At 43.4% G+C, this 27,947-nt stretch overlaps 1 protein-coding gene across 2 annotated transcripts in view; it reads left to right on the top strand.

The window, feature by feature from the left end:
* Positions 1-503: 503 nt before the first annotated feature.
* The window catches only part of Tmtc4 (transmembrane and tetratricopeptide repeat containing 4), a 59,979-nt gene continuing 32,535 nt past the window's right edge, over positions 504-27,947 (top strand). The window contains exons 1-5 of one of the 2 annotated variants that reach the window (XM_028771148.1): positions 504-573; positions 5,473-5,685; positions 9,606-9,721; positions 10,685-10,901; positions 17,532-17,619. In XM_028771148.1, coding sequence (XP_028626981.1) covers positions 5,527-5,685; positions 9,606-9,721; positions 10,685-10,901; positions 17,532-17,619 — 580 coding nt within the window. In that variant the 5' untranslated portion in view covers positions 504-573; positions 5,473-5,526. Of the gene's footprint in view, positions 574-1,290; positions 1,378-5,472; positions 5,686-9,605; positions 9,722-10,684; positions 10,902-17,531; positions 17,620-27,947 lie in introns of those variants that run through there. The other variant, XM_028771157.1, reaches the window with a different exon arrangement.

Here is a 27,947-nt window from a genome sequence, read left to right as displayed (position 1 = left end):
TGCTCCGAAGAGGAGGCGCAGTCCTGAGGCTGCAGGGCCTTGGGAGGAGGAACTCACTTCCCGTTTCAAGGGGAGAAAGTGGGGACATTTCTTCAACAACTCTAGACAGAAAGAAGCGTGGAGTTGAAGTTTTCTGCAGGGATTCCACAGCCCTCGGCGGAACGAGCGAGACAAGCCAGGAATAGGCTCAGAAGGCGCGGACCCCCGGGGAGCAGCGGCCAGGCCCGGGAACCGCCGCTGCTTCGCGTCCCAGCTGCACTCTCTTCCCCAGAGAAGCCCGACTGCCCCTGCGCCTCCTTCGCAGCGAGCGCCCTGTTCCGACGTCACTCCGATACGTACCAATGAGCGGAAGAGGAGCACGTGAGTGATGGAAAGGGCAACCGATGGTCGCGCTGAGGGAGGCGGGACTAGGCGGAAGCGGGCGGCCGCGAGTGGGAAGCGGCGCGGCGGGGGGCGGGACGCGGCGGGGTGGGAGGGGGAGGGCGGCCCCTCCCCTGTTGGCGGCGGGCAGGGGAGCTGCCGGAGTTTAAGCACGCGGGAGGGAGATGAGATCGCGGCTCGTGCTCCTTGCAGGTAACGCGCGGGGCGGCCCGCTGAGGATCGAGCGCAGCTGCGGGGCACTCGGAGTTGGGCGCGGAGTGGCCGCGGGCTCCCGGGCTCTTAGCTGAGCCGCCAGCCCTGCACGGGGGCCCGGGGGCGGCGCCCGAGCCCTGCACCTCCACTAGAGTTAGCTCCGAGACCCGAGCTGCCTCCGGCGGACGCCGCCCCGGGCGGTATGGGCCTGGGTAGAAGCCGCACCCCGGACAAAGAGCGCGCGGTAAGGGTGCGCGCCCCGGGCTCAAGCTCCCGCACTGCCCTGCTACGGCCGAGGTCGCCGTGCCAGCCCCTGCCTGCTACTGCTTGACCCAGCCGTGCAACAGCTTTGTAGCTCGGGAGTGCACCGGGTGCAGCGGCCACCTGGCCGCGGGGTCCCCGCTCCTGGTCGCCAGCTGGCCAAGGCACGGGCGACGGCTGTATCCAGCCGGGTAGCTTGGCTGCCCGCCCAGGGTTACGCGGCGAGCCACCCAGCAGCGCCAGGAGTGCCAGTTACTCTACGCTCAGCTGTAGAGCAAAGCTGGTGCCACTGGCCTGGGAGCCTGGAGCCACAGAGCGGCTGCCAGGAGTTGGGGGAGCCGAGCAGGTGGTGCAGCAACCGCCTCACCTCCTGAGAACTCCACGGGGAGTCTGGGTTGTTGATGTTGTGACTGTGAGCTGTTTGTGTTTTCTTTCTTTTTATAACTACACACAAAAGAAAGGAGGAGTTAGAGGAAAGATCTCGCCACTGAGTCATCCACACTTTGCTCTCTCCCCGGGAACAGATGGACAGAGAGAATTATAGTAAGGATTGACTGGAGCCCTTATTGCCCCTTGTACCTGCATTCCCCCAAAAGCTGTGCACTATAGGTGGAACTGGGGCAAAGTGAGGTATGCTGGCCCACCTAGGTGGGAAAATGGTTACAAGATAGCAAAGTGGAAACTTTCTGAGGCAGGAATTCTGAGTGTGAAACCTCCGATGGGCAGCCACTTGGACATTCTTGAATTAGGAAGATGGGTCACAACCGGATTCACCTCACTCTGCTTTTGGCCCAACACTACAGAAGATGGCTGGCTTCTTTGCCTCTGGCACAGTGTGCATTAGCTCTCCCTGCATCATGCCAGAATACAGGTCAGAAACTATCACATTATTTAACCTGATTTCTAGAGGCAAGGTCATACTCTATCCTGGAGGACAGCTGACCCTGGATGCATTGCCCTTAATGTAGAGGTCAAGAGCCTCTCCATGCCTGTGGTAGAGTCTCCAGTTAGGTGGCTGCTGCTGTTTTCCCAGGGTGAGTCAGGGTGAATCATCTAGGTTGGGTTGCTCTGCTTCATTGCAGCCTGGGCTGCGGTGTCCATTGTTACCAGGCACGGTTCACAGTTCAGTGCCATTTAGCCTTTGAGGAGATATTGGTTGAGGTCTTTTTGACCCTTTTATAACAGGTGAATATATTTTAACCCCCTAAAAACTGAGGCTTAATATTAGGAGTTTGAGTATTGGGGATGGAGACTACTGGTTTGTCCCACATTTAACTTCTCTAAGAAGCCAGTTCAGAGACTTCAGGAGCCACCAGAACACTAGCTTTGTTACTGTGATTCTGTCTCTTCAGACTACTCATAGTAGTTTCTGTGTAGATGGGTCATTGCTAAAACTGGAGCCATGGTGAACATCCTGTTTTGGCCTCTCCCTACAGTGAGCTTCCATCCAAGCTGTGGCTGAGGAGCCAGGGCTCCCAGGCAGGGTATAACCTGGAGAAGACCATTAAGACATGTTGTTTAAGCCAGAAACAGAAAGTGTTCTTTCCTATATACCCTTACAGGGATATGAAGATCTCTGCCACCTCATGGGGCATTTACCCACGCACCGAGCCTTATTGTAGAACAAGGGTCATTTCCTATTGGAGGAAGGAAAGTTGGGGTCAATGTTATTGTGTGGTGTGAAGTTCGTATAGGACACAAAGTCTCCTCCCTGGGAAGTCATATGCTGTAGATCTGCCCAAAAGAAGGGTTCCCCTTTCTTGGGTACATCCTGTCGCCTAGTGGGCTTTGCTGGGTGTTAAGATGGCACAGTGAGCATTAATGTAGGTGATCAGGAAGGATGAACTGGTCAAAACATGGAGACTCACTGCTTGTATTGCCTCAGTCCTTACCACAGCCTAAAGAACACAGGGGTACCTTATTCTACTGATGAAGGAACAATCCTTCCTTAAGGAAACAATGTAGCTCAGGGAAATGCAGCCAGGAGTTCATATGTATCTCTCTCTAGAGTCATTGCTATGGGCCACTGGAGTGGATTCTGAGAATTTCACATAGTTTCTAATGTATTGTAACTTCTTTTGCATTTTCTGATAAAAGGCATATTCTAGACTGTTCGGCTGTGTGTGCAAAGACAAGTTTATTAAATGAATGAAAGCATTTGAATCTTTTCACTGCAGCAAAGCACCAAAGGCATTTGACTAAGGGAGCATCGCCTGACAGAGCAGAGATGCTTCCATGAGATGGCAAGAGCCAGTGAAGACTGGGGATTAGGGTAGAGGATAAAGTGTCTGCACTGTAGATCCTATGGTTTTGGTCCCCACAGGAGAAGAGATCAATTTGACATCAACTCATCCATTCAGTTGACCTCCCCAAATATGAAAGCGTGGTCCACCAGGGCACCACAGATGTTGGGGATCCACAGTCCATATATGTGGGTTGTTGCTTAAATACCAAAATGATTGGCTTGGGCTGTGAATATGAATATTCAGGAAAGGACAGTAGCTAATTTAGGAACATAGATTATTTCATCACTCAGTAATCATACAGCCATTTGAACTTCATAACAAACTGATTTCATATTCAAATGTTTAGGGGTCAGCCCGAAAATATCAGGACCAGTTATATGATCTTTTGTAGATCTCATATACTCTGTTATACATTTAAAATTGGTGTAAACCTTTTGTTTTCCTGAACATTAATTTTCTAAATCGGAGAACACATTTAGTCCTTCGATTTTTAAATTTATGGTGTCTTCTTCTTTAAAATTTTGAAGTAGCAAGTAATTTCTTTAGTTAGAATGTAAAATAGCAATCAAGGTGTTCGTGCTGACTGGACTACAGTTAGGATTTAAACAGTGCTTTACATTTTTTAGTAGAAAGAAGAAAGCTACAGAAAGTAGGTGGATTATTCCTCCAGCGCTTGCTAAGAGCTAGCTTTACATCAGGCAGTGATACTCAGGGGACACATAGACGAAGAGTCTCAGGCTTTTGTGTCTAGATTGTAAATGCACTCTGTCTCTGGAAAGGATCAGTGCTGTCTTTGGAAGGTGTTCCCTGCTGCCCATCACCCTGCAAAAGGTGATTATTCAGGCAAAAGCTGTTTTTAAAAAATGTCTGCAGACTGAGATTCCTATTTGGTTGACTTCTTGTTGATTTATATGTATTTACTTGAAGCTCTAGAGCCAAATATACCCAAGCTGCATCCCAGTCAAGGGGCTGGGATTTTCTTTCATTGGCGTGAAAGATGAATGGAGGCTGTCTTCTTAATACGGAGGACCAAAGCTTTTATACCAAAAGGAGATATTCTAAAGACTGTTCAACCTCATGGAAAGTATAGTGATGGCCAGCCTTCTCCAAACATCCATTAAACCCTAGGGACTCAGTTCAGCAAATGTCTCCACCACATTGGTCTATAGGCAAGCTGTAGGAGCGTTTTCTTGATTAATGATTGATGTGGGAAGGCCCAGACCACTGGGCAGTGACACCCCTGGGCAGATGAGCCTAGGCTCTGTAAGAAAGCAGGCTGAGGAAGCCAGTAGGCAGCATTCCTCTGCAACTAGGTTCCTGCTTCGAGTTCCTTCCACAACTTCCTTTAGTGATGGACCTGTAAGCTGAATAACACTTCCCCACCCCTCCCGTCAAATCCAGTAGGCAGTCTCTTTATCATCTAATAATGAGGAAGTAGTTTCAAAGAGTGTAACTCTCCAAAGTTATAAAGATTGAAAGTGAGCAACCTGACCAGAAGAAAGCACATGTGTAGGGTGTGGTGGGATTAGGGACAGTTAACTGATTTGTAGATAATTTTGTGTTTGAGTCTTGGAATTAGCCCAGGCTGTTATGCAACTCTCAGAGCTAGAAAGATCTTACGTTTTGCTTTGTTCCACAGGAAATAGAGAGAGGTAGAGACTCTTACAAAGCCACAGAGCTAATAAATGTCAAGGCTGCGGTAGAACTACTTTGTCTGTTCAAAGGTTCTAAAGAAGTACATATTCCTAACTTGACTCTTTGAACAAAATCCCCCTACTCCTGCCCCCAATTTGGGACAGCTCATTTCTTTTTGGGACCTTCCAAAGAAATCAGTTCCTCTATCTCTATGTAATCCTCAGCTCAATCAATCATTGTCATGTGCTCTAGCCCTATGAGTCCCTTCTCTTATGATTTTCAGCTAACTGGCATATGCACTTGAGTTGCACACGCAGACTGTAAGGTCTGTCAGAGTCATGTTTCATATAGTACACTCTCACTCCCCACACCGCAGTGTGCCAGCAGTGAACGGTTACTGATTTTTCTGGATCAGTGAAGCTGATTGTTACCTTTTCAAAAGCTTTGTAAACTGGCTTTGAGAATTAAAAATGATTTGCTCTATGGGGTTGGTGAATACGTGATTCTATTAAGTTAGAATTCTCAAAAGGAAAAATCAGAAACCCAAGCGCTTCAGATTCTGTTGGTCATGATAAGGTCTGGAAGTCTGCCTGAGTCGCAGGTCACTTTTCTGCCCACTGAAGTTTGAAAGCCACAAATTAACACATTGTATAAAGTCACAGCATACCTACTGATCTAGGTCTTGCTTGCTTTAGGTAATGATGTCCACTGCAGAAGTGTACTTAAGGATATTTACATGATGTTGTTTCCCTTGCAGATTTCTAACCAGCATAATGCTGGATCAGGAGGCTGGTGGCCTGCAGTTTTCAAGATGGCTGAGCTGGATGCTGAGTTGGATCACATCATCCCATCTGTCCTTCCCCCTTTCTGGGCTAAGTTAGTAGTGGGATTTGTTTCCCTTCTGTGTTTTGCAAGGAGCTATGATGGAGATTTTGTCTTTGATGACTCTGAAGCTATTGTTAACAATAAGGTTTGTGTCTTAATACTCTAGGAGACTTAAGCATGCCTAGTTTCCTTCTGTCTCAGTAATCATCCAAGTGGGTGTTAATTCTCTGTCACGCTTGGGCTGACTCTCAGTCTGGGTCTCATGAGCTATAGATTTCTCTTTTTATTTTATATATTATCTCCTAAATGTATCACCTTAGGTCTGCAGCACCTGCCTGTGCTCAAGAAACCTCATGCATACTTCTGCTAAGATTATAAGTCTGGGGCTGTTGCAGGGCATCTCAGATTGACTGCTTCAGATTTTATGAAACTTTCCAGAACTATGGAGAGGAAAGAGAGACTCATGCATTTGCTCTAGTGATGGATGGATCTAGTCACCCATTGAAAGGTGTGTGGTCTTTAGCAGGCAGCAGCTGGCTGTGACTCTGTCCTTCACTGTGTGAGCACAGTGTGCTGACAGCTGCTGGAAGAAAGCATTCTGCTGCTGAAGGATACAACATTCCTGCTCATTTCACGTTTGGAGACTCAAGTTTTGCTGACCTTGCAAACTCCCAGTCAATCTTTTCACCAGTTACAGCTATATGAGGCCAGGAAAATAGTCATATTTTTATTGTAAAATGGGAAGGAAAAGATTCAAATAAGCCGAAAGACAATGAGAGTAAGAAACTTGGAGGCAGGCAGAATCAATGCTCAGAAGTGGCACGAGGTACAATCTTTGTGATGGTCTGTTATTTAGCACACAGGTTGTGTTGCTTACTTATGGCTAGAGCTTGAAGGAATGCACCTGCCTATCTCTCTGGGGCATGCTATTGAAGGTGCTTTTGCCACACCATTGTTGCACGCTCATAAGAAGTGAAAGTCCATCAAAATGTCTCAGCAGGGTAAGGCAGCCGCCACTAAGCCTAATGACCTGAGTTCAATCCCCAGGACTCATACTGTGGAGGAAAAAACACTACATACACACCCCATGGTATGTCTTTTTGTGCATATGTGAGCATGCACACAGACAAAAGTTTATTAAATTAGATAGATAGATAGATAGATAGATAGATAGATAGATAGATAGATAGTTTTTTTTTTTTAAAGTCACTGATGTCACCAAATGAGGATAAGTCCTTTTTACATAGAAAACGTCAAAGAAAACTCCCATATGGCAAGACTGTATGTTTCGAAGTTGGAGAAAGCTATGTTTGACTTGTAGGTGTTTTGTTTGTAGTATGATTTTATAATTACATTTTTTTGTTTGTTTGTTTTTGTTTTTTGTTTTTTTTGTTTTTTTTGAGCCAAGGTCTCATTATATTGCTCTGGCTGACCTGGAACTTACTGTGTAGGCCAGACTGGCTACAAACTCACAGAGATCCATCTGCCTCTGCTTCTTGAGTCCTGGAGTTACAGGCATCCATCACCATGCCTGGATCTGTTGATCCTCACTTTTAAAACAGGTTTTCCACTTGTGATTTCCTTCCTTTTCTTAATGGTGCTTCTTAAAAGAAGCATGTATCTCTCAACAACTGTCATGTTGATGGCTTGCTAGCCACAATAAAGATTTTCCTTTATTTTCCAATAAGGAGTTATCTTTACTTTTTAAGTTGTTATTTGTTGTGGTTTTCATCACACCTCTACCTGGGTAGGTAAAGGGTTAATTTGGACCGTTTGTTGACAAATTCTGTTGAACTGGGAACATGGATTCATGGGCTCTGGTATGTGGAGAGTTCTGGTGCTTGCTTTAGTTCTTCTATGTGAGAGAAAGTGGCCAGGCATCTTGTGCCTCTGCCAAGTATGGTTTGAGCAGTATTTTCTGCTCCTTGTATTATCACCTCCTGCCCCTTGTATTAACTTTTCAGCCCCATTTTTCTCCTTCCCTGTTTGAATGGAGTGCACAGCTCTACTCCTGAGGCTGTCTTCATGATACAAGCAGGTGGTTTCTGGGTCTGGGGGTGTTGGATACTGTTGCTAGGTGCTTCCTTGTGCTGAGTTGCTATTTCTTGCTCCCTAAGATGATCTCTGAGTGGTGTTAGGAGGAATTTGCAATCTAATGTTCCCATAAATCATGAGAGAAAAAAAAGACCTTTCTCTCACATACTGTGCTTCATGTAGGCTGTGCCTAATTAAATATTTAGAGCTTCTTTGGTGTTCATTTTCTGTTCAGAGGGGGAGGATAGGATGCTACTCCAGCCACCTCAACTGAGGAGGCACTTTTGCAGCAGAATACAAAGGTTTGGACTTCCACTGTCGTTGCTGAGTTAGCAGACGGGTCCTGTGATCTCTGTAAAATATCCAGCTGGCTCCTTGGATGGATGATCTAGATTTTTAAAGCCAATGAAGCTGGTAGAAGTGAAACTCGCAGTGAGAATCAAGTGATCAACTTTGCTTCTGTTCCCCCTCTTGAGTTAGCAAGCAGCTATTCTGTAGCAAGTACTAGAGACCAAATTGTAATTGCGATGTAGATACATGTCCTTCGAGGCCATCTGTCATTTAAACCTCCTCTCGTTTGGGAACTTTTTTTTAAAACGGTGTATGAGTGAGTACATGTATACAGGTACATGATAGGGGTAGGAGAGACTACTGAATCCCCTGGAGCTGCAATTGCAGGTGGTGGTGAGCCTAAGGTGGATACTGGGATCCTCTGGGAGAGCAGCATGCATTCTTAACCCTTAGCCATTTCTTTAGCATTTAAGCATCCGTCTGTGCACAAAAGGCCATTCTTAGAAAGCCAATAATAGTGTAGTTTCACCTGCTAGAATTCGGCTAATATGAAGATGTGAAGCAAGAATTAAAAGGAGTTGTGAGCTGCCCGACACTGGTGCTGGGAACTCAAGTCCTCTGAAAGAGCAAATCCTGCTTTAACTGCTGGGCCATCTCCAGTCCCGTCATTTAACTTCTATAGCATTTAGTTTCACATATTAAATGTAGAGGGAAAATATATTTAGGCATGTTTGGTATAAATTTAAATTATCTCAGCAGAAAGATGGTTTTGTTTAACGTTTAGTAATTTTATATTTAAAATTATATAGAAAGTTTCCCCCTAGTTTCATAATCTGCTTAACTTCCTGATCAAAAGTAGGAACTTTGAAAATAATATTTGCCCCTACTTGTTTAAATTAGTTGCTGTTTTGATACCTTACCTTATTTAATTGGCTATGAAAGGATAGTGGTGACCTTACATAGCTTAGTAGTCTGTTTATTCGGTGTGGTTTTTTTTTTTTGTTTGTTTGTTTGTTTGGTTGGTTGGTTGGTTGGTTGGTTGGTTGGGTTTTTGTTTTTAAGGTGTTTTTTTTCTTAGCTTTTGTTTTGTTTTGTTAGTTTTTTTGAGACAGGGTTTCTCTGTGCAGTCTGTGTAGCCTTGGCTGTCCTAGAACTTGCTCTATAGACCAGGCTGGTCTCAAACTCATAGAAATCCAACTGCCTCTACCTCCCAAAAGCTGCGTCTAGTGATAGAGATAATTAAACCATAGCTGTGGTTAACCAGTGTACCAGGTGCTATAGGGACAAATAAGAGATGCCTCAGACTCCACAGGAATGGATTGAGATTCACTTAGGATGTTAGAGGGTTGAAGATGACCGTCCAGGGCCGACTTGCTTATGCAAAGCCTCTGCAGAGAACTCATGAAAGAGGGGCAGGGGCATAGCCTCAGACAGACGACTGTTATGAGGATATCAGCTTTGATACAGGAAAGTAGGAAGTTATTGAAAGGCTGTAACTAGCTGGATAGGATAAGCTCATGTGCGTTTTGAAGTGCTTTCTGTAGAAAATGTGAAGACACAGTGGTTCTTATACAAAGCCTGGGCATATCCTACAGAAGAGATGTTGAGGGTTGAGTCTAGGGCTAGCAGAAAGGATGAGAGGGGTAGAGTTGACAGCTTGGGGGAGTTTCCAAGGCTGTGGTGTAAAACTAGGGGAGGATCATGACTCTTTGGCCAGAATGTCCCATTGTGTTCCTGCAGGACCTCCAATCAGACACACCCCTTGGGGACCTGTGGCATCATGACTTCTGGGGCAGTAGACTGAGCAGTAACACTAGCCACAAATCCTACAGGCCACTTACTGTCCTGACTTTCAGGTAAGTTATGACAGTAGGAACATGTGCATTGTTTGAGGTTTCCACATGACGTCATATGTGTGTGTGTGTGAGGGTATCCAGCATTAGTTCTTATGTAGGTAGAGTAAGTATATATTCTAAGATGTCTGTGCTCATATTAAGTCTTAGGAAGTGTGTCACAGGGAGGCTGAGAGGTTGTGCCTAAGGAATCTCCATTTCAGCTGCACAAACTAAAACTGAAATTATACAGAAGTTAGCCTGGCCCCTGGGCAGGGATGATGCTTGCACACCAGCAAAGCACCTGGCTCTCTGGCTCTCAGAGAGCCCACCCCATACTGTTGGGTTAGTAAAACACCAGTGGAATATATGATACATACCAAAGCAACACAGGCATCCAATAAAACTATTCTTTTTTTTTCCCATGACAAAATTAAGTTCTGAATCTTCCTATTATTGCCAATTCAATATGAAATGAATACGAATTTTAAAAATTACTTCTCTGGCCCACATTAACCAGAACTACTGGTCACTTGACAGAGCTCTTATACCTGATTCTGGGATACATTTAAATACTTGTGTATAGATCTTACAGAGAAACATTTAAAAACAGTTAGAACCACTAGCGATTGAGAAGTGGTCAAATGGAAGAATCACGGTAGCAGCAGGAAGATGTCCTGTGGGAGAAGGCTGGGGATACACTTTGTTAAAGCACTTTGTTGTGTGATATGTAGGTTATGAGGAACAATCTTGAGGAAAATGTGGTTTAACTTATCTTTGGAAAATAATCCTTTTGGGGCCCTGAAAACATCACCTAGCTGTCCTTTTGACTTTAGACTCTCAGTCTGTGCCCTTTCTCCCTCTCTCCTCTATGGCTCACTGTGATCAGTTTCTTCAGGCTTGGTGGCTAGGCAGACGTTATTATCTTGGTAATATCTGTTGTGTTTGCTTCATGTATCCACTGTGAACAATCCCCATTTGTTACAGGGTTAACTACTACCTGTCTGGAGGCTTTCATCCCGTAGGTTTCCATGTTGTCAACATCCTCCTGCATGGTGGCATCTCCGTCCTCATGGTAGATGTCTTCTCTGTACTGTTTGGTGGCCTACAGTACACCAGTAAAGGCCGGAGGGTCCACCTGGCCCCCAGGGCTTCCCTGCTGGCAGCATTGCTGTTTGCTGTTCATCCAGTCCACACCGAGTGTGTAAGTATCACCCATATATGACAGCCTGCATGCATGTAAGAAGACATCTCTGCCATCTGGTTTTCCGAAACAGGCTCATTGTGTGTTCCTCGTGTTTGCAGAGTTAGAGTAAATACCACACCGTCTTCAAGAAATACAATACTTTCCCTGTCAGACATTAGAAACAATGGGTTTTTAGGTCAGAGATATTCTCTTTATGAATGAATAATAGCTACCATACTGGTAGACTTTCTCCTCAGAGTGTACTGGCATCTTGGGTGGTACTGTCTGTTTAGCTGATGTGATCACACCAGCTTCAAGAGCAAACATGCTGATATTGTCTGACTTTGTATCCTAAAGGCCAGCAGTTAAGAACCCTTCCTCAGTGCAGACACTATGGTAATTTTTATTTATTTTATTCATTTTTGGAGGGAGACAGAGTCTTACGGTGTAGGCCCTAGCTGTGCATAGAACTCCCTATGTAGATCCTACTGGACTCTAAATCACGGAGATCCGCCTGCTTTGCCTCCCAAGTGCTGGGATTAAAAGCGTGCACCACCAAATCTGGCCAGGAGCAGTTTTTCTGTAATAGCTGACTTTATGATTTATAAAAATTTTCTCAGTATGATTAGCATAAAGGCACTATGACATTAGGTGGTCTGGTACTACTTTATAGGCAGTAAGTATCCCAAGCAGATAAAAGAGAGTGTAGGATATTCTGTGGCCCATGCAGGCACAAAGAAACCACTCTTGAAGTCTCTGTACCTCCTTCTCCTCACTCCCTGGATAGACAGCAATGACAGGAGCCTTACCTGCTGTCCTGTGGCCATGTCTCTGTGCCTTGGATGCAGAGGAGACTACACTTTCGACATAGACTGTTGAGATTTAACTGGGCGTCTTCCAGGCTGTCAGAAAACCCTATATGCATACTTGAACCCTTGCAAAATGTGAGGTGGCATGCTGTTGAAGTAAGGGATTGGATTTGGTCACTCTGGTCCCACAAAGCGCTGGATTAGATGCTTCATAAGCTGTTTTGCTCACTGTGATCTTTGACCTTTAATAGACATGTAAATGCCTACAGTCAGTTGATTGTCCTATTGAGGGTCTTAAAGTCAATTCTAAACTGTTAACCAGAATTCTTGTTTCTGGCGATCTGATAGAATACCATGGAGTTTTTACTGTTGCCTACTGTATCTTCTATGAAAGGCTATGGGCTTATGGTGTAAGAGTCCACTTAAAGCCCTTTATCTCTCATTTGTGCACAACTGTGGCCAAGTTACACTTAGTTTCAGCCTCACTTCCCCGGTCTAAGTGTTTGTTGTCTCTCAGATACAGTGTTGCATCTGGCTTTCTGGGAAAATCCTGACTGGATTGACTGTTTACTTCTTGTCTAATTTGGACACAAACATAAAACCAAAGTAAAATATTACATTAGCCAAAGATTTCCCGAAATTCTGATTCTAAGTATTAAGCAATTGATTTGTGAAGAGATTTCAAGGCCTGGGTATGCTTCAAGTGTGTGCATTCGCAAGACATACTGGCACATTGCAATGAAATGCAGCTTCTCTGCTAATCTTAAAAGGCCGTATTTCGGATCTTTAAGAGGAATTGAGGGGAGTGGAGTTGCTGTGCAAGCATGGGTGTGTAAGCATGGAGACCTGAATCTGATCACCAGGACCCTCATAGAATTCCTGTGCCTCTATCCCAATGATAGGAGGCACAGACAGACTGTCCTTAGGGTTTCCTGCCCAGCTTCTCTAGTCTCATTATCTAGTTCTGGGCCCATGAGACACTCTATCTCAATAATACCCAAGGTTGGCCTCTGGCTTCCACATGCATAAACATATGTGCATGAACACCACATACACACACACACACACACACACATACACACACACACCACAGGGAGGGGAGAGGGAGGCTACCTGTAGGGAGAAAGCAGTATTTAAAAATTCTCTTCATCTCGCTGCCATTTCATGACAGCCGTTTAAACTTGGATTTCAGAGAATAAGGAGTAATTAAAAATTAGCATTCACACCGACATACTTTATATGTTTACCTTTCATTATTTTGACACACTATCCAATTTCCTCTTATCGCCTTTTCCCTGTTATCTCCCACTCTACATGTTTTAATGCCACCTTTAAACATGTGCAAAGAGCAAGACACCTGGAGCTTATCTTCAGGTGACAGGGGGATGCCGCACAGGTATCCTGCCAGGATGGGAGAGTCAGCCGGTTCCGGGCTGTAGTGTGGCCATGGTGGTCCCACTCTGCTTGTAGCTCCCTGTGGCATGAGATCTGCAGTAAATATGTGTCTGTGTCTATGTGTTAAGAAGGTGAAGTACCAGCATGAACCCTGCCAGTTTTTAATGACATACATTTCTTTGTAGTTAATATTAATGTGTTTTGTGCTTCCCCCAGCATTAATACTGAAGGTATTTTTGCCAGGTGTAAATAAGCACTTATACTTCCTCTTTGTTATTACTGGGTTTTTGTTTGTTTGTTTGTTTGGTTGGTTGGTTTTGGTTTTTTTTGGTTTTTTTTGTTTGTTTTGTTTTTGTGAAACAGGGTATCATGTAGCCATTACTGGCCTTGAACGCCTGATCTTCTTGCCTCAGTCTCCCAAGAGCTGGAATTATAGAGATGGGCCACCTGACATTTCCTAGCCATCCAGTGTGCTTGAAATACAGGGTCCTGACCAAAGCCAAGATGGTCAAATTAGACACCTTTCAGTCTGGTCCCCTTCTGAGCTCTGATTGGTAGGGAAATCATTGCAGCCAGATTGATTTGTTCCTTAGCTGATTAGAAATCAAAATCCACCCCACCCCCTACACCGTGTATGCCATTCCAGATCTTTCTGAGTTGTTAGTAGTCACATGCAGCTTCTGACGGGGTAGTGGTCCCTGAGGAAGGAGAGGCATGAGCAGATATTGCTTGTTAAAATTTTTAATCCCGATTTGGGGGTTTCTATCCTGCCTTTGACCACTCAGTTCCTGAATAAAAGACACACAACTTCTATTATTTCCAATAAACTGTAAACAGCACAAGAGCTAGGCAGATATCTACCCTCTATACTGTTAGAATCTACTTACCTATAGCTAACCCCAAGTTATTACTTACTTCTTACTGTGTTTCATCTGGGCTGTTCTTAACTCTAATTGGCCAGCCCTTAGGGCCATGTTTTCATGATTCACCTAACCCATGGCAGCTTCTCATTCTCCTCTTCACCTCCTTTGTCCTCTCGTAGCCTCCCTGGGGAACCTTAAACCCCTCCTATGTCTCTTCTGCCCAGCTATTGGCTGTCAGCATCTTTATTCACCAATCAGAAATAACTTGGGGGCAAGGCCACTTAGCTCACTTGAGGGCGGCTGCACTTAGCATCACAATACATAGCAAAAGACCAAACCTCCACAGGGCTTAGGTCTTGATCTGGTTTGACTCAGCCATCAGGATGAGATACACCTAGGGCCTCCTTGAGGATGTGAGTGGCTTTGTACTCAAAGTGTAGCTAAAGATGACAAGTCCCCTGGGTTCTAGTATAAGAAGCTCAGCTACCCATCCATCTACTGAACCCAGATGTTTTGCCAGGGAAGGGGCAAGATATGGTCTTTGTGTTCCAGGCTGGTCTCAAATTCACTTGTAGCTTTTAGATGAGGATGGCTTTGAACTCTTGTCCTTTCGCCTCTACCTTTCAAGTTCTGGGATTGTAGGCATGCACCTTCCGTCATACCTAGCTTTGAACACCTAGATTTCAACACAAATTGGAAAACCTCGCTCACCTCCTTTTGTCTCCCAAAAGTCCCCAATTCAGATGCCACCAGTTTATTGGATTGAGGGAGGGTGCATTGATTTTTTTTTCCAGAAAAGACTGACAAGGTGTTTGATGTAATCTGAAAGAAAAATACAGCTGTTGGAGAGGAGTTTACCTGAAAATACATATTTTGCAAATATGAAAAAAAAAAAAGAAAGAAAAAAGGAAGGAAGAAAAAAAGTAAAAGCCTTGTCTTCCTTATGTCCATTCTCCAATGGTTGGATATAGCCTGTTCTTGGATAGCCTTTTATATTCTGTGCTGTGAGCTCTCCTTAATTACTCGACAAATATTCACTGAAATGGTAAATGTTTCTTTACTTTAAAACACTTGATAGATTTATCTTTTGTTTGTTTTTATGTCAGGTAATATAACCTTTATCAGTTACAGGCTTGAGATTGTCTTTCATAGTTTACCAAAACGGAGATGAGAGATGGCTCAGGTGTTAAACACTAAGCCCACAGCCCGGACAACAGTGCTTTTACCAGAAGGAAAGCTTTCCTTTAGAAAATAAGCTTATGTGCTTAAACTTCATTTCTTGGCAGCATTTGGCATGTGTCTTAACCACCCTGATGGAAAGGGCTTCTTCAGCCTGGTCCTTCTGGCTTTGTCGCCAGTACTTGCACTAACTGTTCCTTCCCTTCTGTCACTTCAAGAAGCCCTCGTTCCCTCATCCTGCCTCCTCTTAGCTTGTTGCTCTGTGGTTCCTTGGACAGTGACTCTGCATTGGCTTTAGTTGCTTCAGTTCTGAGAGGGTTTGGTATGGTCTATCCTGCGCTACAGCTCTAAAAAGCTCTTCTTCCTGTATCCTGGCTGGAGGCCTACAAAGCCTAGATACTCCAGTCACTTTCTTACTTGCTACTGTGTCACAGAAGCAGCACCCTCCTCCCCACAAGCATCAATATCCTTGGTCCTTTCTCCCCTCCACCCCCATGCACATCAGTGTCCTTGGTCCTTTTGCCCCGCTCATGAGCATAAGTGTCCTTGGTCCTTTCCCTGCCTGCCTAGTGCATTGTCTTATTTCAAGAAGCACTCTGGTTACTTACTGTGTCCTTGATTAAATGAACTTACCTCTGAGTATCCAGAACTCTCATTACATATTATTCATTTAACCCTCCAGTGAACTGCCATGTTCTCTTCAAGTCCATTAAGCTTGGTTTGCCCCTTGCTTCCTAGGCTGGTTGATTGTTATCATTTTTTGTGACAAGATACCAGACAGAAGCAACTGTAGGAAGGAAGGCTTGTCGTGGCTCAGTTTCAGGGCACAGTTGGTCATGGTGGGGAAGGGATGGTAGCAGAGCATGAGTGTTGGTTATCTGGTCATGTCTAGTCAAGGGGCAGAGAACCCTGAATGCAGGTGCCAGGCTCACTTTCTCTTTTTTATTTGGTTAAAACTGCAGACCCTGGAATTGTGCTGCCCACATTAAGAGTGGGATTACCTCAGCTAAGTGGTTTAGAAATTCCTTCACAGACATGCCAAGAGGGTTGTCTCCTGGCTGACGAGGTCCTGTCAGGTTGACTGTACTGACTATCACACTTGCCTCTCATACATGCTCTTGCTAGGATGGCTTGTCAACTCATTCTGTCCTTTTATCCATGGACTTCCCAGTGTACCTCCACTGGGGGATTACAACTGCGGTGGGCAATAGACCTCAGCCTTTCATATATGAAAGGAAACCTATTCTTAAAGGCATTCTTGTTCAGCTGTTGACCATACACACCCTTAGGAAACATGTATATGTACTAATTTCCACAAGCATGATATTTTATCTATTAAAGTGATTTGGTATATGCCACGTTTGGGTGTCAGTAAAGGACACCTCATGAACTAGAGCATTATTCATGACAATTCTGTGCTTTTCCTTGCTGTGAAACATTCAGAGGGCAATTATTGAGTTAATGAGCTTGAAAAAAAAAATGAACACAAACTATACAGCTTGTCACTGGGGGAAAGGAGGGAAGGAAGGGGGTTCCATGTTGGAAACGAGAAGAGAGAAAGGATGGGAACCGTTTTCTGTTTTATCTCATTGTCCACTTTGGGATCATCCTGACTTGGCAGGTTATCCCTCTAAACCAGTTTGAGTTGGAAGGGAGAAGATGGCAGAGTCAGCTCAGTGGCATCAAACCTATCTCTCTCTGCCGAAATGGCTTTTAAAATACATTTTCTACTTTTGTGGCCTTTGTGTTTCCAATCAGATTTAAAATTCTTTTCAGTTTATTATTATATGTTGTGTATGCATGTGCGCATGCTTAATGCGTGTGCATGCCTGATATTGGGGAGTGGGGCATGAATGTCACCCTACACACGGAAAAGCTGGAGGACTCTGTGAAGTTTGTTCTCTTCACCCCTTCATGTGAGTTTTGAGGATCAACTCTATGTCTCCAGGCTTAATGGGCATGTCTACCCACAGTTCCGTCTTGCCAATCTCAGGACTTTTTTTTTTTTTTTAATACTGTGGCCTCTGAGGTGGTAACATTTTCAGTTGAAAATCTTGTGTGGGACATGAGAAACCTGGGTTGCTGGTGTTCTTGGGTGTAATGTGTTAAATAACACCGCTTTTGCTAGACATGTGCTGTGCCCAGAACAGCCTGGCCAAATAACCTGGAATCTCTTAAAGATTGTGGTACAGATGAAGTCCTGTACCAGAGAGGGTGAAGGGAATGAACCATTTATAAGATAATACCCATGGGTTGTACAGTGCTGCCAACATGCTGTCATGAGGGGTGGGAGCTAGTAAGTTGCTTGTTTCATGTCCAAAGTATGTTTTGTATAGCCAAAATTTAGGAATGCTTAATTTTTTTTATGTAAATCTTTCTCCCCCACCCCTCTTTCTTTTAAGGTTGCTGGTGTTGTTGGCCGTGCAGACCTCCTGTGTGCCCTGTTCTTCTTGTTGTCTTTCCTTGGCTACTGTCAAGCATTTAAAGAAAGTAAGCACTATGTTTGTCTTTCTCGTTTGCCACCTTTTCTTCATTATTTCATCGTACAGAGCAGTGTCTTAACAGATAGTGAACTGGTCTGTTCCTGTAAGGTTATCATTTGAGGTGCAATAGGTCAAAGGTTTAGACTCTTCACACAGGCTTATTTCATTACCCTCTTCATAATTGCCACATTCTCAGTCAATAATACAGCAAAGCCCTGAGCAGAATTACTGAAGCACTTGGGTTGGGGATGGGGTACTGTTTTATTTTCAGCAAAACTGTATGATTGCACACCACCTTGGGGCTCTAGAGATCATGTGTGTTGATGGCCAGGCTGCCGCTTCATAATTTTCAAGGGTGGATTGGACTATGAGAGTCTTCACTCCACTTTTCCTCCTCCTTCCTGCATGTAGGCTAGACCCCAGCTCTGCTTGCTTCTCTGCTTCTCCCAGATACACAGCTCCATTGTGACACAGAGGAAGGGGGACTCTGCCCCCATGTTGGTGATGTCTACATGAGTAGGCATGACCATATCTCACTTCCTTATATCATTTTTATTATGCAGAGAGAAAAAATCCTGCACATCCAGTTGGTCGGAGTCTGGGGACACGTGAGTGGAATAGCTTTAGAGGCAGAGAAGAGCAAGGGGCAGCTTCTCTTCCTGAGTCCAAAGGTCAACACAACAGGAAGGCACAACTCCATCAGTTCCTTGGGCAGGGTCTCCCCACTAACAACAACTCATGATTAGAGGCTCTGTAGAGGTTGAACCTGCCTCAGTCTCACCACAGTTGAGCAAGATTCCAGGGCCATCCTGTTTTCCATAAGACTGTGAGTCAGGAATGGGAAGGGTCCCCCTCACAGACATGTTTATTACAGTATAATGGCACTACATGTCCTAACATTGGCAGTTCATTCAGAATCTGCAGGTTCATAAGGAGACACTTCTCAGCATTCACATCAAGAAAATGAAAACTTCAGACTCGAGATTTTTTTTTTCAGAAATGTCTCATCAGTCATTATTTATTAATCTTAACATAACCTCCTTAAAACAGTTACTTGGAATTATGGATGAATTTCACAGTCATCAGAAGTACATTTTGAAGAAAGTATATTAAGCATTAAGTATTAAATATCAATAGATGTAACAGGTAAGGTGTGTCATATAGAACCTCCCACTTTTAAAGATTGCCCTTGTGAAATCATTAGGAAAACCATTACAGCACCAGAACTCCTTCCGTTGAGTGAGCTGATAAATTTGCTAGACTTTCTGAATGGACTGTTCTTTCAGAGTGGTGAAAAAAATTGAAGCTACTTGGTGTTTCTCCCTGAATTCTTTATTCTTTCTATGTTCCCATTCATGAATTTGTACATTAATATTTATGTAGTGTATGTGCATCTGTTTTGAGTTCTTTTACAATCATAAAATTGTTTCTAAGGGGGATCCATACAAAAAGTAATTGGTTTAAGAAGCCTTTGGGGCTGGGAGCTTAGCTTGGTAGTGGATCACTTCCCTGGTATAGGCGAAGCCTCAGGTTCTATGCCTAGTGTTGAAAAGACAAATTAAATATATGTGAAGTCTTCAGAGACTGATAGTGAGGGTGAAGGTACTTCACTGTTGATGGGTGCTCCATTAATTCATACTTGGATTTTTGGGAAGTTGGTAAAGAACTGCTCGCCATATAACCTTTCGTTTTGGGTCCAGCGACACTACTCTAGCATGTATACTGTATTTAACTTTAACATGAGAAAGAGGCGGTTAGGCCCGAGTTTATAAGTATCTTCAATAAAATTCATCTGGATATGATTGGTGTTTGTAGATCAGTAGCAGTGGTGGCACCGGCACGTGCGGAACCACCCTTGTATTATAAATAGATGTTGATTTGTTTGACGTTCTCGAAACAGTGAGAAGACAGGAGGATGGGTATGGGAGCCTGAGCAGAAGCCCTCTTGTCCACATCATTCCTATAGCGACTACTGATTAACTTAAACTTATTTTAGAACAAGAAAGAGTAGACCAAATGGAGCCATAGAGCCACCTCCACCATGGTCTCTGATTCTTTGTGGTTACTTGGTCTTTAAAGTAGAAACTGTGATGGTTGATACACTCATACCAGGCCTCAGTGCCTTGACCCTGAAAGTTACCCCCAGCCTTACATCTCTGCAAGATTTCTGCCCTTAACTGTTCACTTGCCCTGGCAGGCTTGAGTTGGAGATAGCACAGTTACTGCAGGGTTTAAAGTGGATGGTTGAAATCCTTGGCTCTTGAGTCTTCACTTGTTGTGAATTGATTCCACTGAGGTTGCAATTCAGAGATTCCAGTTAGCCTGAGAAGTCCTTAGATGCACTATGATTAGTTTGTTTTTTTTTTTTTTAAATCAGGGAAGCCCCTTTATCGCTTTAGCAAGGTCCTAGACTGATCCACACTGTAGATAGCAACCTGCCTTGTTCCTCTAGACCAGTGGCATAACCCCACTGCACTAGATACTTGGTCTACTCCTTACCACAGCTCCTACCCTATCCCTTGTCTCTTGACAAACGTTTCAGATTTTCAGTAACTTTTTTACATTTTATTTTATTTTATTTTTCCAAACATGTCAAGAGAAGAATGTTCTCTGTTAAAGACCAGCTCCTTAGAAACATCCTTAAGCACAGTGTTGATGTTCAGTTTAGGATATGTATTACTTAAGACCTGTCTCTTTTCAGAGGCTTGCAGGATCCACAAGCCTTCACAGAGGAAGAATAAAGTTCCCCATGCATGAAAGATTTTGACCAGAAAATCTGACCAGAAAAGTAGTTCTGGTCTCTGATGCTGTTCTAAAGCATCACAGGGGCTTATCAGTTTAGATCATCCATTCCCTCACCAATCAGCTTTATATTAAAAGTACTAGGCTCTGTGCCTCAATACAGCCCCCTTGGGGGGGTGGGGATTTCTAGGCCCATGTGTATTATATGAATGTACGTATGCATGACATACTTATGCATGTAAAAATACTTTCTTTTCACATGCTAGAGATTATACCCAGGGATTTGCACTTTCTAATCAAGTCCTCTACCAATGAATTACATATCCCTAGCCTCAGTCCAGTTTGTTCTAAGGAGCTGAGAATGATCCCTTTCTCCACTCTTTCTCCTGTACTGGGTCCTCTCTCTATCCCTCTGCATGTGCTCAAGAAAGGACACCTTTGGTGGTATTTGCGGAGTGGGTGGGTGTGGCCTTTGTCATGCTGTATGTCACCTCTGACATTCTGTCACATTTCTGTCAGTCCAGCCTTTCATATTTAGGAGCATCTGAATGTCTACATTTCCGTGTGTCTTAAATCATAAGTTTTCTTCCCCTTGGCTCATCAATGCAGTGAGCACAGGACAAGCAGTCCTCACAGACTCATGCCATAGCATGGTGTTTGCCTGTGTCTGTAAGTACAGCAGAGAATTAAAACTTTTGCAGCAGAAACACAGTCTTTATTGAAATGAAAATGATCGTGCTGTTTAATGCTTAGGCTTAATGTTTAAAGCAACCAACTTAAAGACCTGGTCTTTGTACTTCAAGAATCTGAATATATAAAGTCAGTAAAAAAAAGAGGTCCAGTTTTACATACACATAAACTTGACTTTCAAGAGTTGGAACTGAGTTAATACTATTTTATAAGGGAACAGAAATTAAGTGCTCTGAATTATGATTTAACTAGTTAGAAGGCTCTCTAAGAGACTATAGCTCCTTTTGGGTAACCTCATTAGCTTTCTTTATAGGCGCAGTCTGTATTATTATAAAGTCTGAACAATCTTTAACTGCCTGAGTTTATTAGAAGGCAGCTCTGCTAAGTTCTGGTCTCCTGGAATTTCAGAAAATGGAGGGAATCTACTCACTGTTGTTTCCAGGGCTCTGTTTTTTGTTGTTGTTGTTGATTTTTTTTGTTTTTTTATTTTGTTTTGTTTTCCTTTTCTTTACTCTCTTTAAGCTCTTTTAGAACAGGATCTTCTTAAAAATAAAAATGTCATCAAACATTTACTTCAAAACAAAAAGTATTAAACAGATGAATTGAAGGTACATGTTTTGTTGTTGTTGTTGTTTAATACCCAAACCAGAAATGTGCTGTTCTCATGAGATGTTTTGTCAATACTGAAAGCTCTTTCAAAGCCTGCTGTTTCAGATTGGAGACACGTAAGCCCTGAGCAGTAAGCTTACTGAAATGTCAGAAACAATTCCGTTCTTAAGCTAGGCCTCAATGTCTTACTCATTTGGGAGGAGGGATCTTCCAGAGAGGGATGGTCTTGCTCCATTGTACAGCACACACTTTTAAGCTCTCAGCTCAGCCAAATGTCAACAAGTTCTCAGAGCCCTTTTTTTAAAAACTCTTAAACCTTTATCCTGTTGCTGTCCCATTTGGTTCAGCTAGGAAATCAGAGTTTTTCTTTTTCTTTTTCTTTTTCTTTCTTTTTCTTTCTTTTTCTTGTTTCTGCTTTTTGAGACAGGGTTTCTCTGTGTAGCACTGGCTGTCCTCGAACTCACTCTGTAGACCAGGCTGGCCTCGAACTCAGAAATCCACCTGTCTCTGCCTCCTAAGTGCTGGGATTAAAGGCGTGCACCACTGCCCGGCCAGAGTTTTCATTTCCTTACATTTTGCTTAAGATATATTTTTTTCTTTGACTTAGAATCATGATGCTTAAAAAAAATAACCCTAGTTAATTGGGTGACACACCTGTCACCCAAAAACTCTGGAGGCAGAGGCAAGGGGAACTTGAGGCCAGTTTAGGCTACAGTGAAGAACTTGCTAAATAAATAAATAAATAAATAAATAAATAATAAGGCTGTGCCATACAGGCACCTGTTTTTAGGTCTGGGGTCATTGCCAATGGATTGTTTGTCTCTTTCTTCTCTGCCTTCATTTTCCTTGGTTCCTCCCTTGCTTGAATTTCTTTACATGGTCCCCTATCTGAGGACAGCGAGTCTGACTCTCATTCTGTGCATGAAAGCAGGCTCGGTTGGTTCCAGTACTTGGAACACGAGTCTGATGCTCATTGTGTAGCTCTGGCAGCTACAGAGCTGTGACCACCTGTCGTGATGGCGCGGTTCCCACACACACCATGATGTGCCAGTTTCGCTCCACAGAGCTGCCAGGCAGAGGGTGGTGAAGAGGGCTAGCTTGTACAATGTGCTGCTTTTGCTGAAAGGAGGGCTTCCCTCTGGAAGGAATGCCAAGTTGGAGACGAATGCTTCATTAAATTGGTCACATCTGTTGGCACTTGTGGGTGTCAGTGCTGACAAGTGTCTTTCTGCTGGTTGGAGTTCTTCCCTTCACCCCTTCATCCTTTCCCTCCATCATCCTAAGGGACTGTGTCATCATGGATAATAGAGACATGGAGTGGGATAGATATCCCACGCTCTGAGTCTTACGCCATTGGCACTTGTTGTGCTAGGTAATTGTCCTGGAGCGTGGTCTTCCTGTAGGTGAAAGATACAGGATAGCTACTGATGGTTTTGTCATACTCTCCTGCATCTTCTGAGCTTAAAATCTTACAATCTGGACAAAGCTGAGGCCATGTGAATAGAGAGCTGCGTTCAAGTTAGAATTACCTGTCTGAGGGAGACTTGATTTCTGCACAGAGATTATTCATAAGTGTACTGTACTGGAGGCAACGTTTGTTTTAAGGTTTATTCTTACTGTTTATCACAGTTTCCTTTAGGTTTAAAATTATTACATTTTTTATATGCATTTTATATTACTTTTTTTTTTTTAATTTGCCTCTTACATGGCAGGGATACTTCCATCCCGAAGTGATTTGAAGGCTAAGTTAAAAATGGAAGGCCTTGTCTTCTAACTGTATTGTTCACACTGAGAAGATTACTAGCTCTTTGGTGTTGCTGTATAAGTAATGTGACAATATGAGAGACTTCCAGTAAACATGGAGCTAAAAGAAACCATTAACTTGGTTCTACGTGCAAGGTGGCCTAGTGTTTCTGTCACTGCAATGAGATATTCATACTTGGAATGAGAGTTGCTAGCATTGGTTGCCTGGTTAAAAACAGCCACAAAAACATGAAATCTCACCTAGGTTATGTTGCAGATTGACCTGATTAGTTGCTTTGATGAATTGAGATTAAAAGTTAAGTCTTAATTTAGGGGAATTGCATGGATAAAACTATAGTAGATAGGGTTGTCCCAGAACTCAGAACAGGTTTCTCAGTTTAGGTTTCTACCCACCCCTGTAATATAAGCATTTTTGCCAATGTTGTATACATTAGTTGACTCTGGTTTATAATGTACAGGCATACTACATGTTTGTGAAGAAGAACCCCTTGATTTAAATAATATGATTTTAGAGATTTACTTATTTATTATTTTGTGTGTGTGTATGTGTGCCCAAGTGTATGTGCATGCTTCATATGCTGGCAGGCAGACACGTATGTGCAAAAGCATAGTGTCCTCTGGAATCGGAGTTATAGGTGGTTGTGAGATGCCCCACCAGGGTGCTGGCAATGAAACCTAGATCCTCTAGAAGAGCAGTGAGTGTTCTTAAATGCTGAGCCATCTTTCCAGCCCCAGATGATATGGTTTTAAAAGGTTAAGTTTTCCAGTTTGGATTTGTCTTAGTCAGGTTTTTTATTCCTGCACAAAGCATCATGATCAAAAAGCAAATTGGGGAGGAAAAGGTTTATTCAGCTTACACTTTCCACATTGCTGTTCATCACCAAAGGAAATCAGGACTGGAACTCAAGTAGGTCAGGAAGCAGGAACTGATGCAGAGGCCATGGAAGGATCTTACTTACTGTCTTGCTTCCCCTAGCTTGCTCAGCTTGCTTCCTTATAGAAGAACCCAAGACTATCATCAGTCCAGGGATGGCACCACCCAAAATGGGCTCTCCCCCCTTGATCACTAATTGAGAAAATGCCCTACAGCTGTACCTCATGGAGGCATTTCCTCAACTGAATCTTTTTTCTCTGTAATAACTCCAGCTTGAGTCAAGTTGACACACAAAACTAGCCAGTACAGGATTCTGGAAGATACCCTAGCACATATACATGTTTAGTCATAAGGCTTCTGATAAAATACTGATAACTCTGTGTCAAAGAGTAGATGAGAAAATGTTGGATTTAAATCAGCAGGCTCACTTCATACTTTGCAAGATCTCAAGAGATGCAGTTGGAATACAAACATAGTGTGCAGGGTGTTTCACTTGTGATCTGAGACTGATTCTGAGGACCACAGACACTGCCATGTATAGAAACATATCAGGTCATACTGTTTCAATTTCTACTGTTTAAGTTAAAGAAACAAGTGGGCTGGGAACGTAGCTTAGTTGCTAGGGTGTGTGCAAACCATGCATAAAGCCCTGGGTTCAGGCCACAAGTCCATAAGAACCAGGGCTGTAATCTTAGCACTTACAAGATGAAAACAAGAGGATCGGATATCAATGATCATCCTCTACTATATAGAGAATCTGAGGCCAGGCTGGGGTATAAGTGTCCCTGTCAAGTAAAAAAAAAAAGCAGTGAGATGAATTTTAGTCTGTCAGAAATACAGTTTTATATGGAATCAGTATAAAATATGAAATACACATGATTTTTTTTTTCATACAGAAGTCTTCAGACTCTTGTGTGGCAGTGCAGTACATCTCAGCTGGGACTAGATAAAGTCCAAGTGCTCGTTAGCTTTAATGACTTGCTTTTATATAGTAGCAGGTCTGAAGTGTAGCTCTCTGCAGGTGAAGTCGTCAACTGGGTTAATAACTGACCATTGAAGTATTGCCTTTGATCTGAAATTGCCACTGATTTTGGTTAGTGGAGCTGAAGTAACTTCGGCAGAGAAGTGTCTTCACCTGGCAGGTTTATGTCTTGGGTGTCTGATGTCAGAAGCTTAAGAGAGGATTGCGGTGAGGGACATGAGATTGGAGGGGGTTTAAGTCCTTCTGTTGCTGGGATAAAGCATGACCAAAAGCAATGTGGAGAGGAAAGGCTTTGTTTCCGTGTGCACTTCCACATCACAGTCTGTGATGATCGAAAAACATCAGGACGAGGTAAGAATGAAACTCAGCTCAGCTGGGTTTTATTGTAACCAATGCTAGACCAGGACTTCTAGAGTGTGGCCCAGGTCATTTTACTATGTTTAAGCACAGCACAATTTTGGAAGAAAACTTTCGGTAACAACTGAGTCCCAAGGGCACAGCAATTTAAGCCGTTTTTATTGAGATTCTTTACAAAGTACATCTGGCTTCTTTCACAAGAATGGATGCTGTTGACTTGAGATAGTGCCCAAGAAGTTAGGGTCTGGGGAGCTTGCCTGTGGTAAACACAAGGCCTGTTGGTGTCAGGATTGGCCTGGCCCTAAGATAACATAGAAGTCACTTAGGCTGTTGTAAAGCACATGGGACATCACTCATAAGAATGGTTTAGGGTCTCAGTGCAGTGCTCAGGACTTAGGGGAAAAGGGTCTGGGATGAGTCAAAACAAAAATTCTGGAAGATATGGGCAGAGCCTGTCTCATTAGGTAGCAAAGGATCACCAGGTTATAAAACTGCATCATTCCTTGCATTCCAGGAAAAGCAGCTAAGCACCTCATTCCATTGAAGAGGTAACCTGTGTGTTCAGCTTTCCTGGCTTCTCCAGTGCCTATCTGTGTACACAAGTCCTTTTTGCCCACCATAACCATCCATCATTGAAGGAAGTCAGGGCAGTAGCTCAAGGCAGAAACCTGGAGGCAGGAGCTGAAGCAGAGATAGTAAAAGATAGTATTCAGCCTGCTTGTTCATACAGCCCATGACCACCAGCCCAGGAACAGCACTGCTCACAGTGAGCTGGCCCTCCTACATCAATCATCAATCAAGACACTACGCCAAAGATTTGCCTTCAGACCAATCTGATGAAGGCATTCTCTCAAATAAGATTCCCTCTTCCCAGATAATGTTATGATTGTGCCAAGTTGACAAAAACCAACCAGCACAAAAGGTATAGTACAACTCTAGAGTGACCCTAGGGGAAAAGCTTGATGAAGCCAGAGGCTACGTTTCCTGTCTTGTTTTCATGCAGCCCGCTGAGTATGCTAGCCATCTGTGAAGAAGGCTGTTTTGCTTCTAGACAAGACTAGTTAGTGGGATGTGAGCCCTTCATTTTCACGTGTGCGTAGTATTTGGCTTTGGTTAACAGGGTGCCTTCGAGAGTTATCTTTACATGTTTTTACGAAGGAACTGGGAATTTGTTTCCTCTTAACACCCCGTGAGGGAAATTTCATCCACATTATATTTAAGTAAAACACAAAGTAATTCTGTTTTTTTTCTAAGAAGATTCAAAATGATCTAGAGATGTGCTTTTGAAATGAAGAACTCAGGAGATCATACTACGTTTAGGTGAGCAGTATGAAGCAAGAATGATTTACAAGTCAAATCCATGAAGATATGTAGGTAAAATAGAATTGGTGGTAAAAGTAAAATCCAGGGCAAGAGTCCACAGCTTCAGGACAACCATGCTAACTAACCATAGAAGCTCATCAAGATACACAGACTTTGGGCCCAGCTAATCTCACTGTGTAATGTCTTTTATTTGCAAGTTCTTTATATAAAGCTTTAATAGTTTTAAAAAAATCAAGTGCAGGTATCCAGGTAACGTGTTGAGGTAGAACAGAACAGAATAAATGTATTGGCTTCTGTAGGACAGTTAGGCTTTGTGTTTAGTAGATGCAAGTACAATGGGAATGAAGTTGGATGGAGCACCTCATGCTGGGCCTGGAACACACAAAGCCTCAAATCATTATTCTACTTAGTGTAGAGGCTTCTGGTAATGGTGGTGGTTCTAATTGTGATCTTTTGGTATTACCTATATATGTCATTTTTTAAAAAAAATAAAACCATTCTTGATTTGTTTGATAGAACTAGATAAATATGAAATGATTCTTAGTGGAGAAGCGCTGACTTCTAGGCCTTCTGCCACCTAAACAGCTTGGAGCTAAGCCACGAAATTTAGAAAGGTAAGCTTGTGGTCAGCATAAGGAATAATATCCCTAATGGGCCATAGCTTATGATTGAAAAGAGTTATTGGAGATGTTCAGGCTTGTGCTGAAGTTATTCAAGTCAAGGCCAGGTGGCCCCCTGCTGGAAGCATCTTGGAAAGGGTTCTTTTTTATTCACCCAGCACGTGTACCACTCCAGAGTCACTGGATACTGCTGCTATTTGGTCAGGACAGTTCTCAACTGCTCCTCCAAGCCAAGCAGGGTGCCAGCAATGTAGCTAAATGCAAACTTGCTGCCAAGAGTGATATTGTAGGTATATAGAGTGTCCAAAAGGTCTGGGAAACATGTTAAAAGGGCCCATGGCTTGCTACTTGCTGTCCTCAGTATTCCTAACTCA

Source organism: Grammomys surdaster, unplaced genomic scaffold (genome assembly GCF_004785775.1).
Source record: "Grammomys surdaster isolate TR1022 unplaced genomic scaffold, NIH_TR_1.0 65, whole genome shotgun sequence".
NCBI lineage: Eukaryota > Metazoa > Chordata > Mammalia > Rodentia > Muridae > Grammomys > Grammomys surdaster.
Note: the sequence above shows the minus strand (reverse complement) of the source record. Positions and strands in the feature narration are given on the sequence as shown.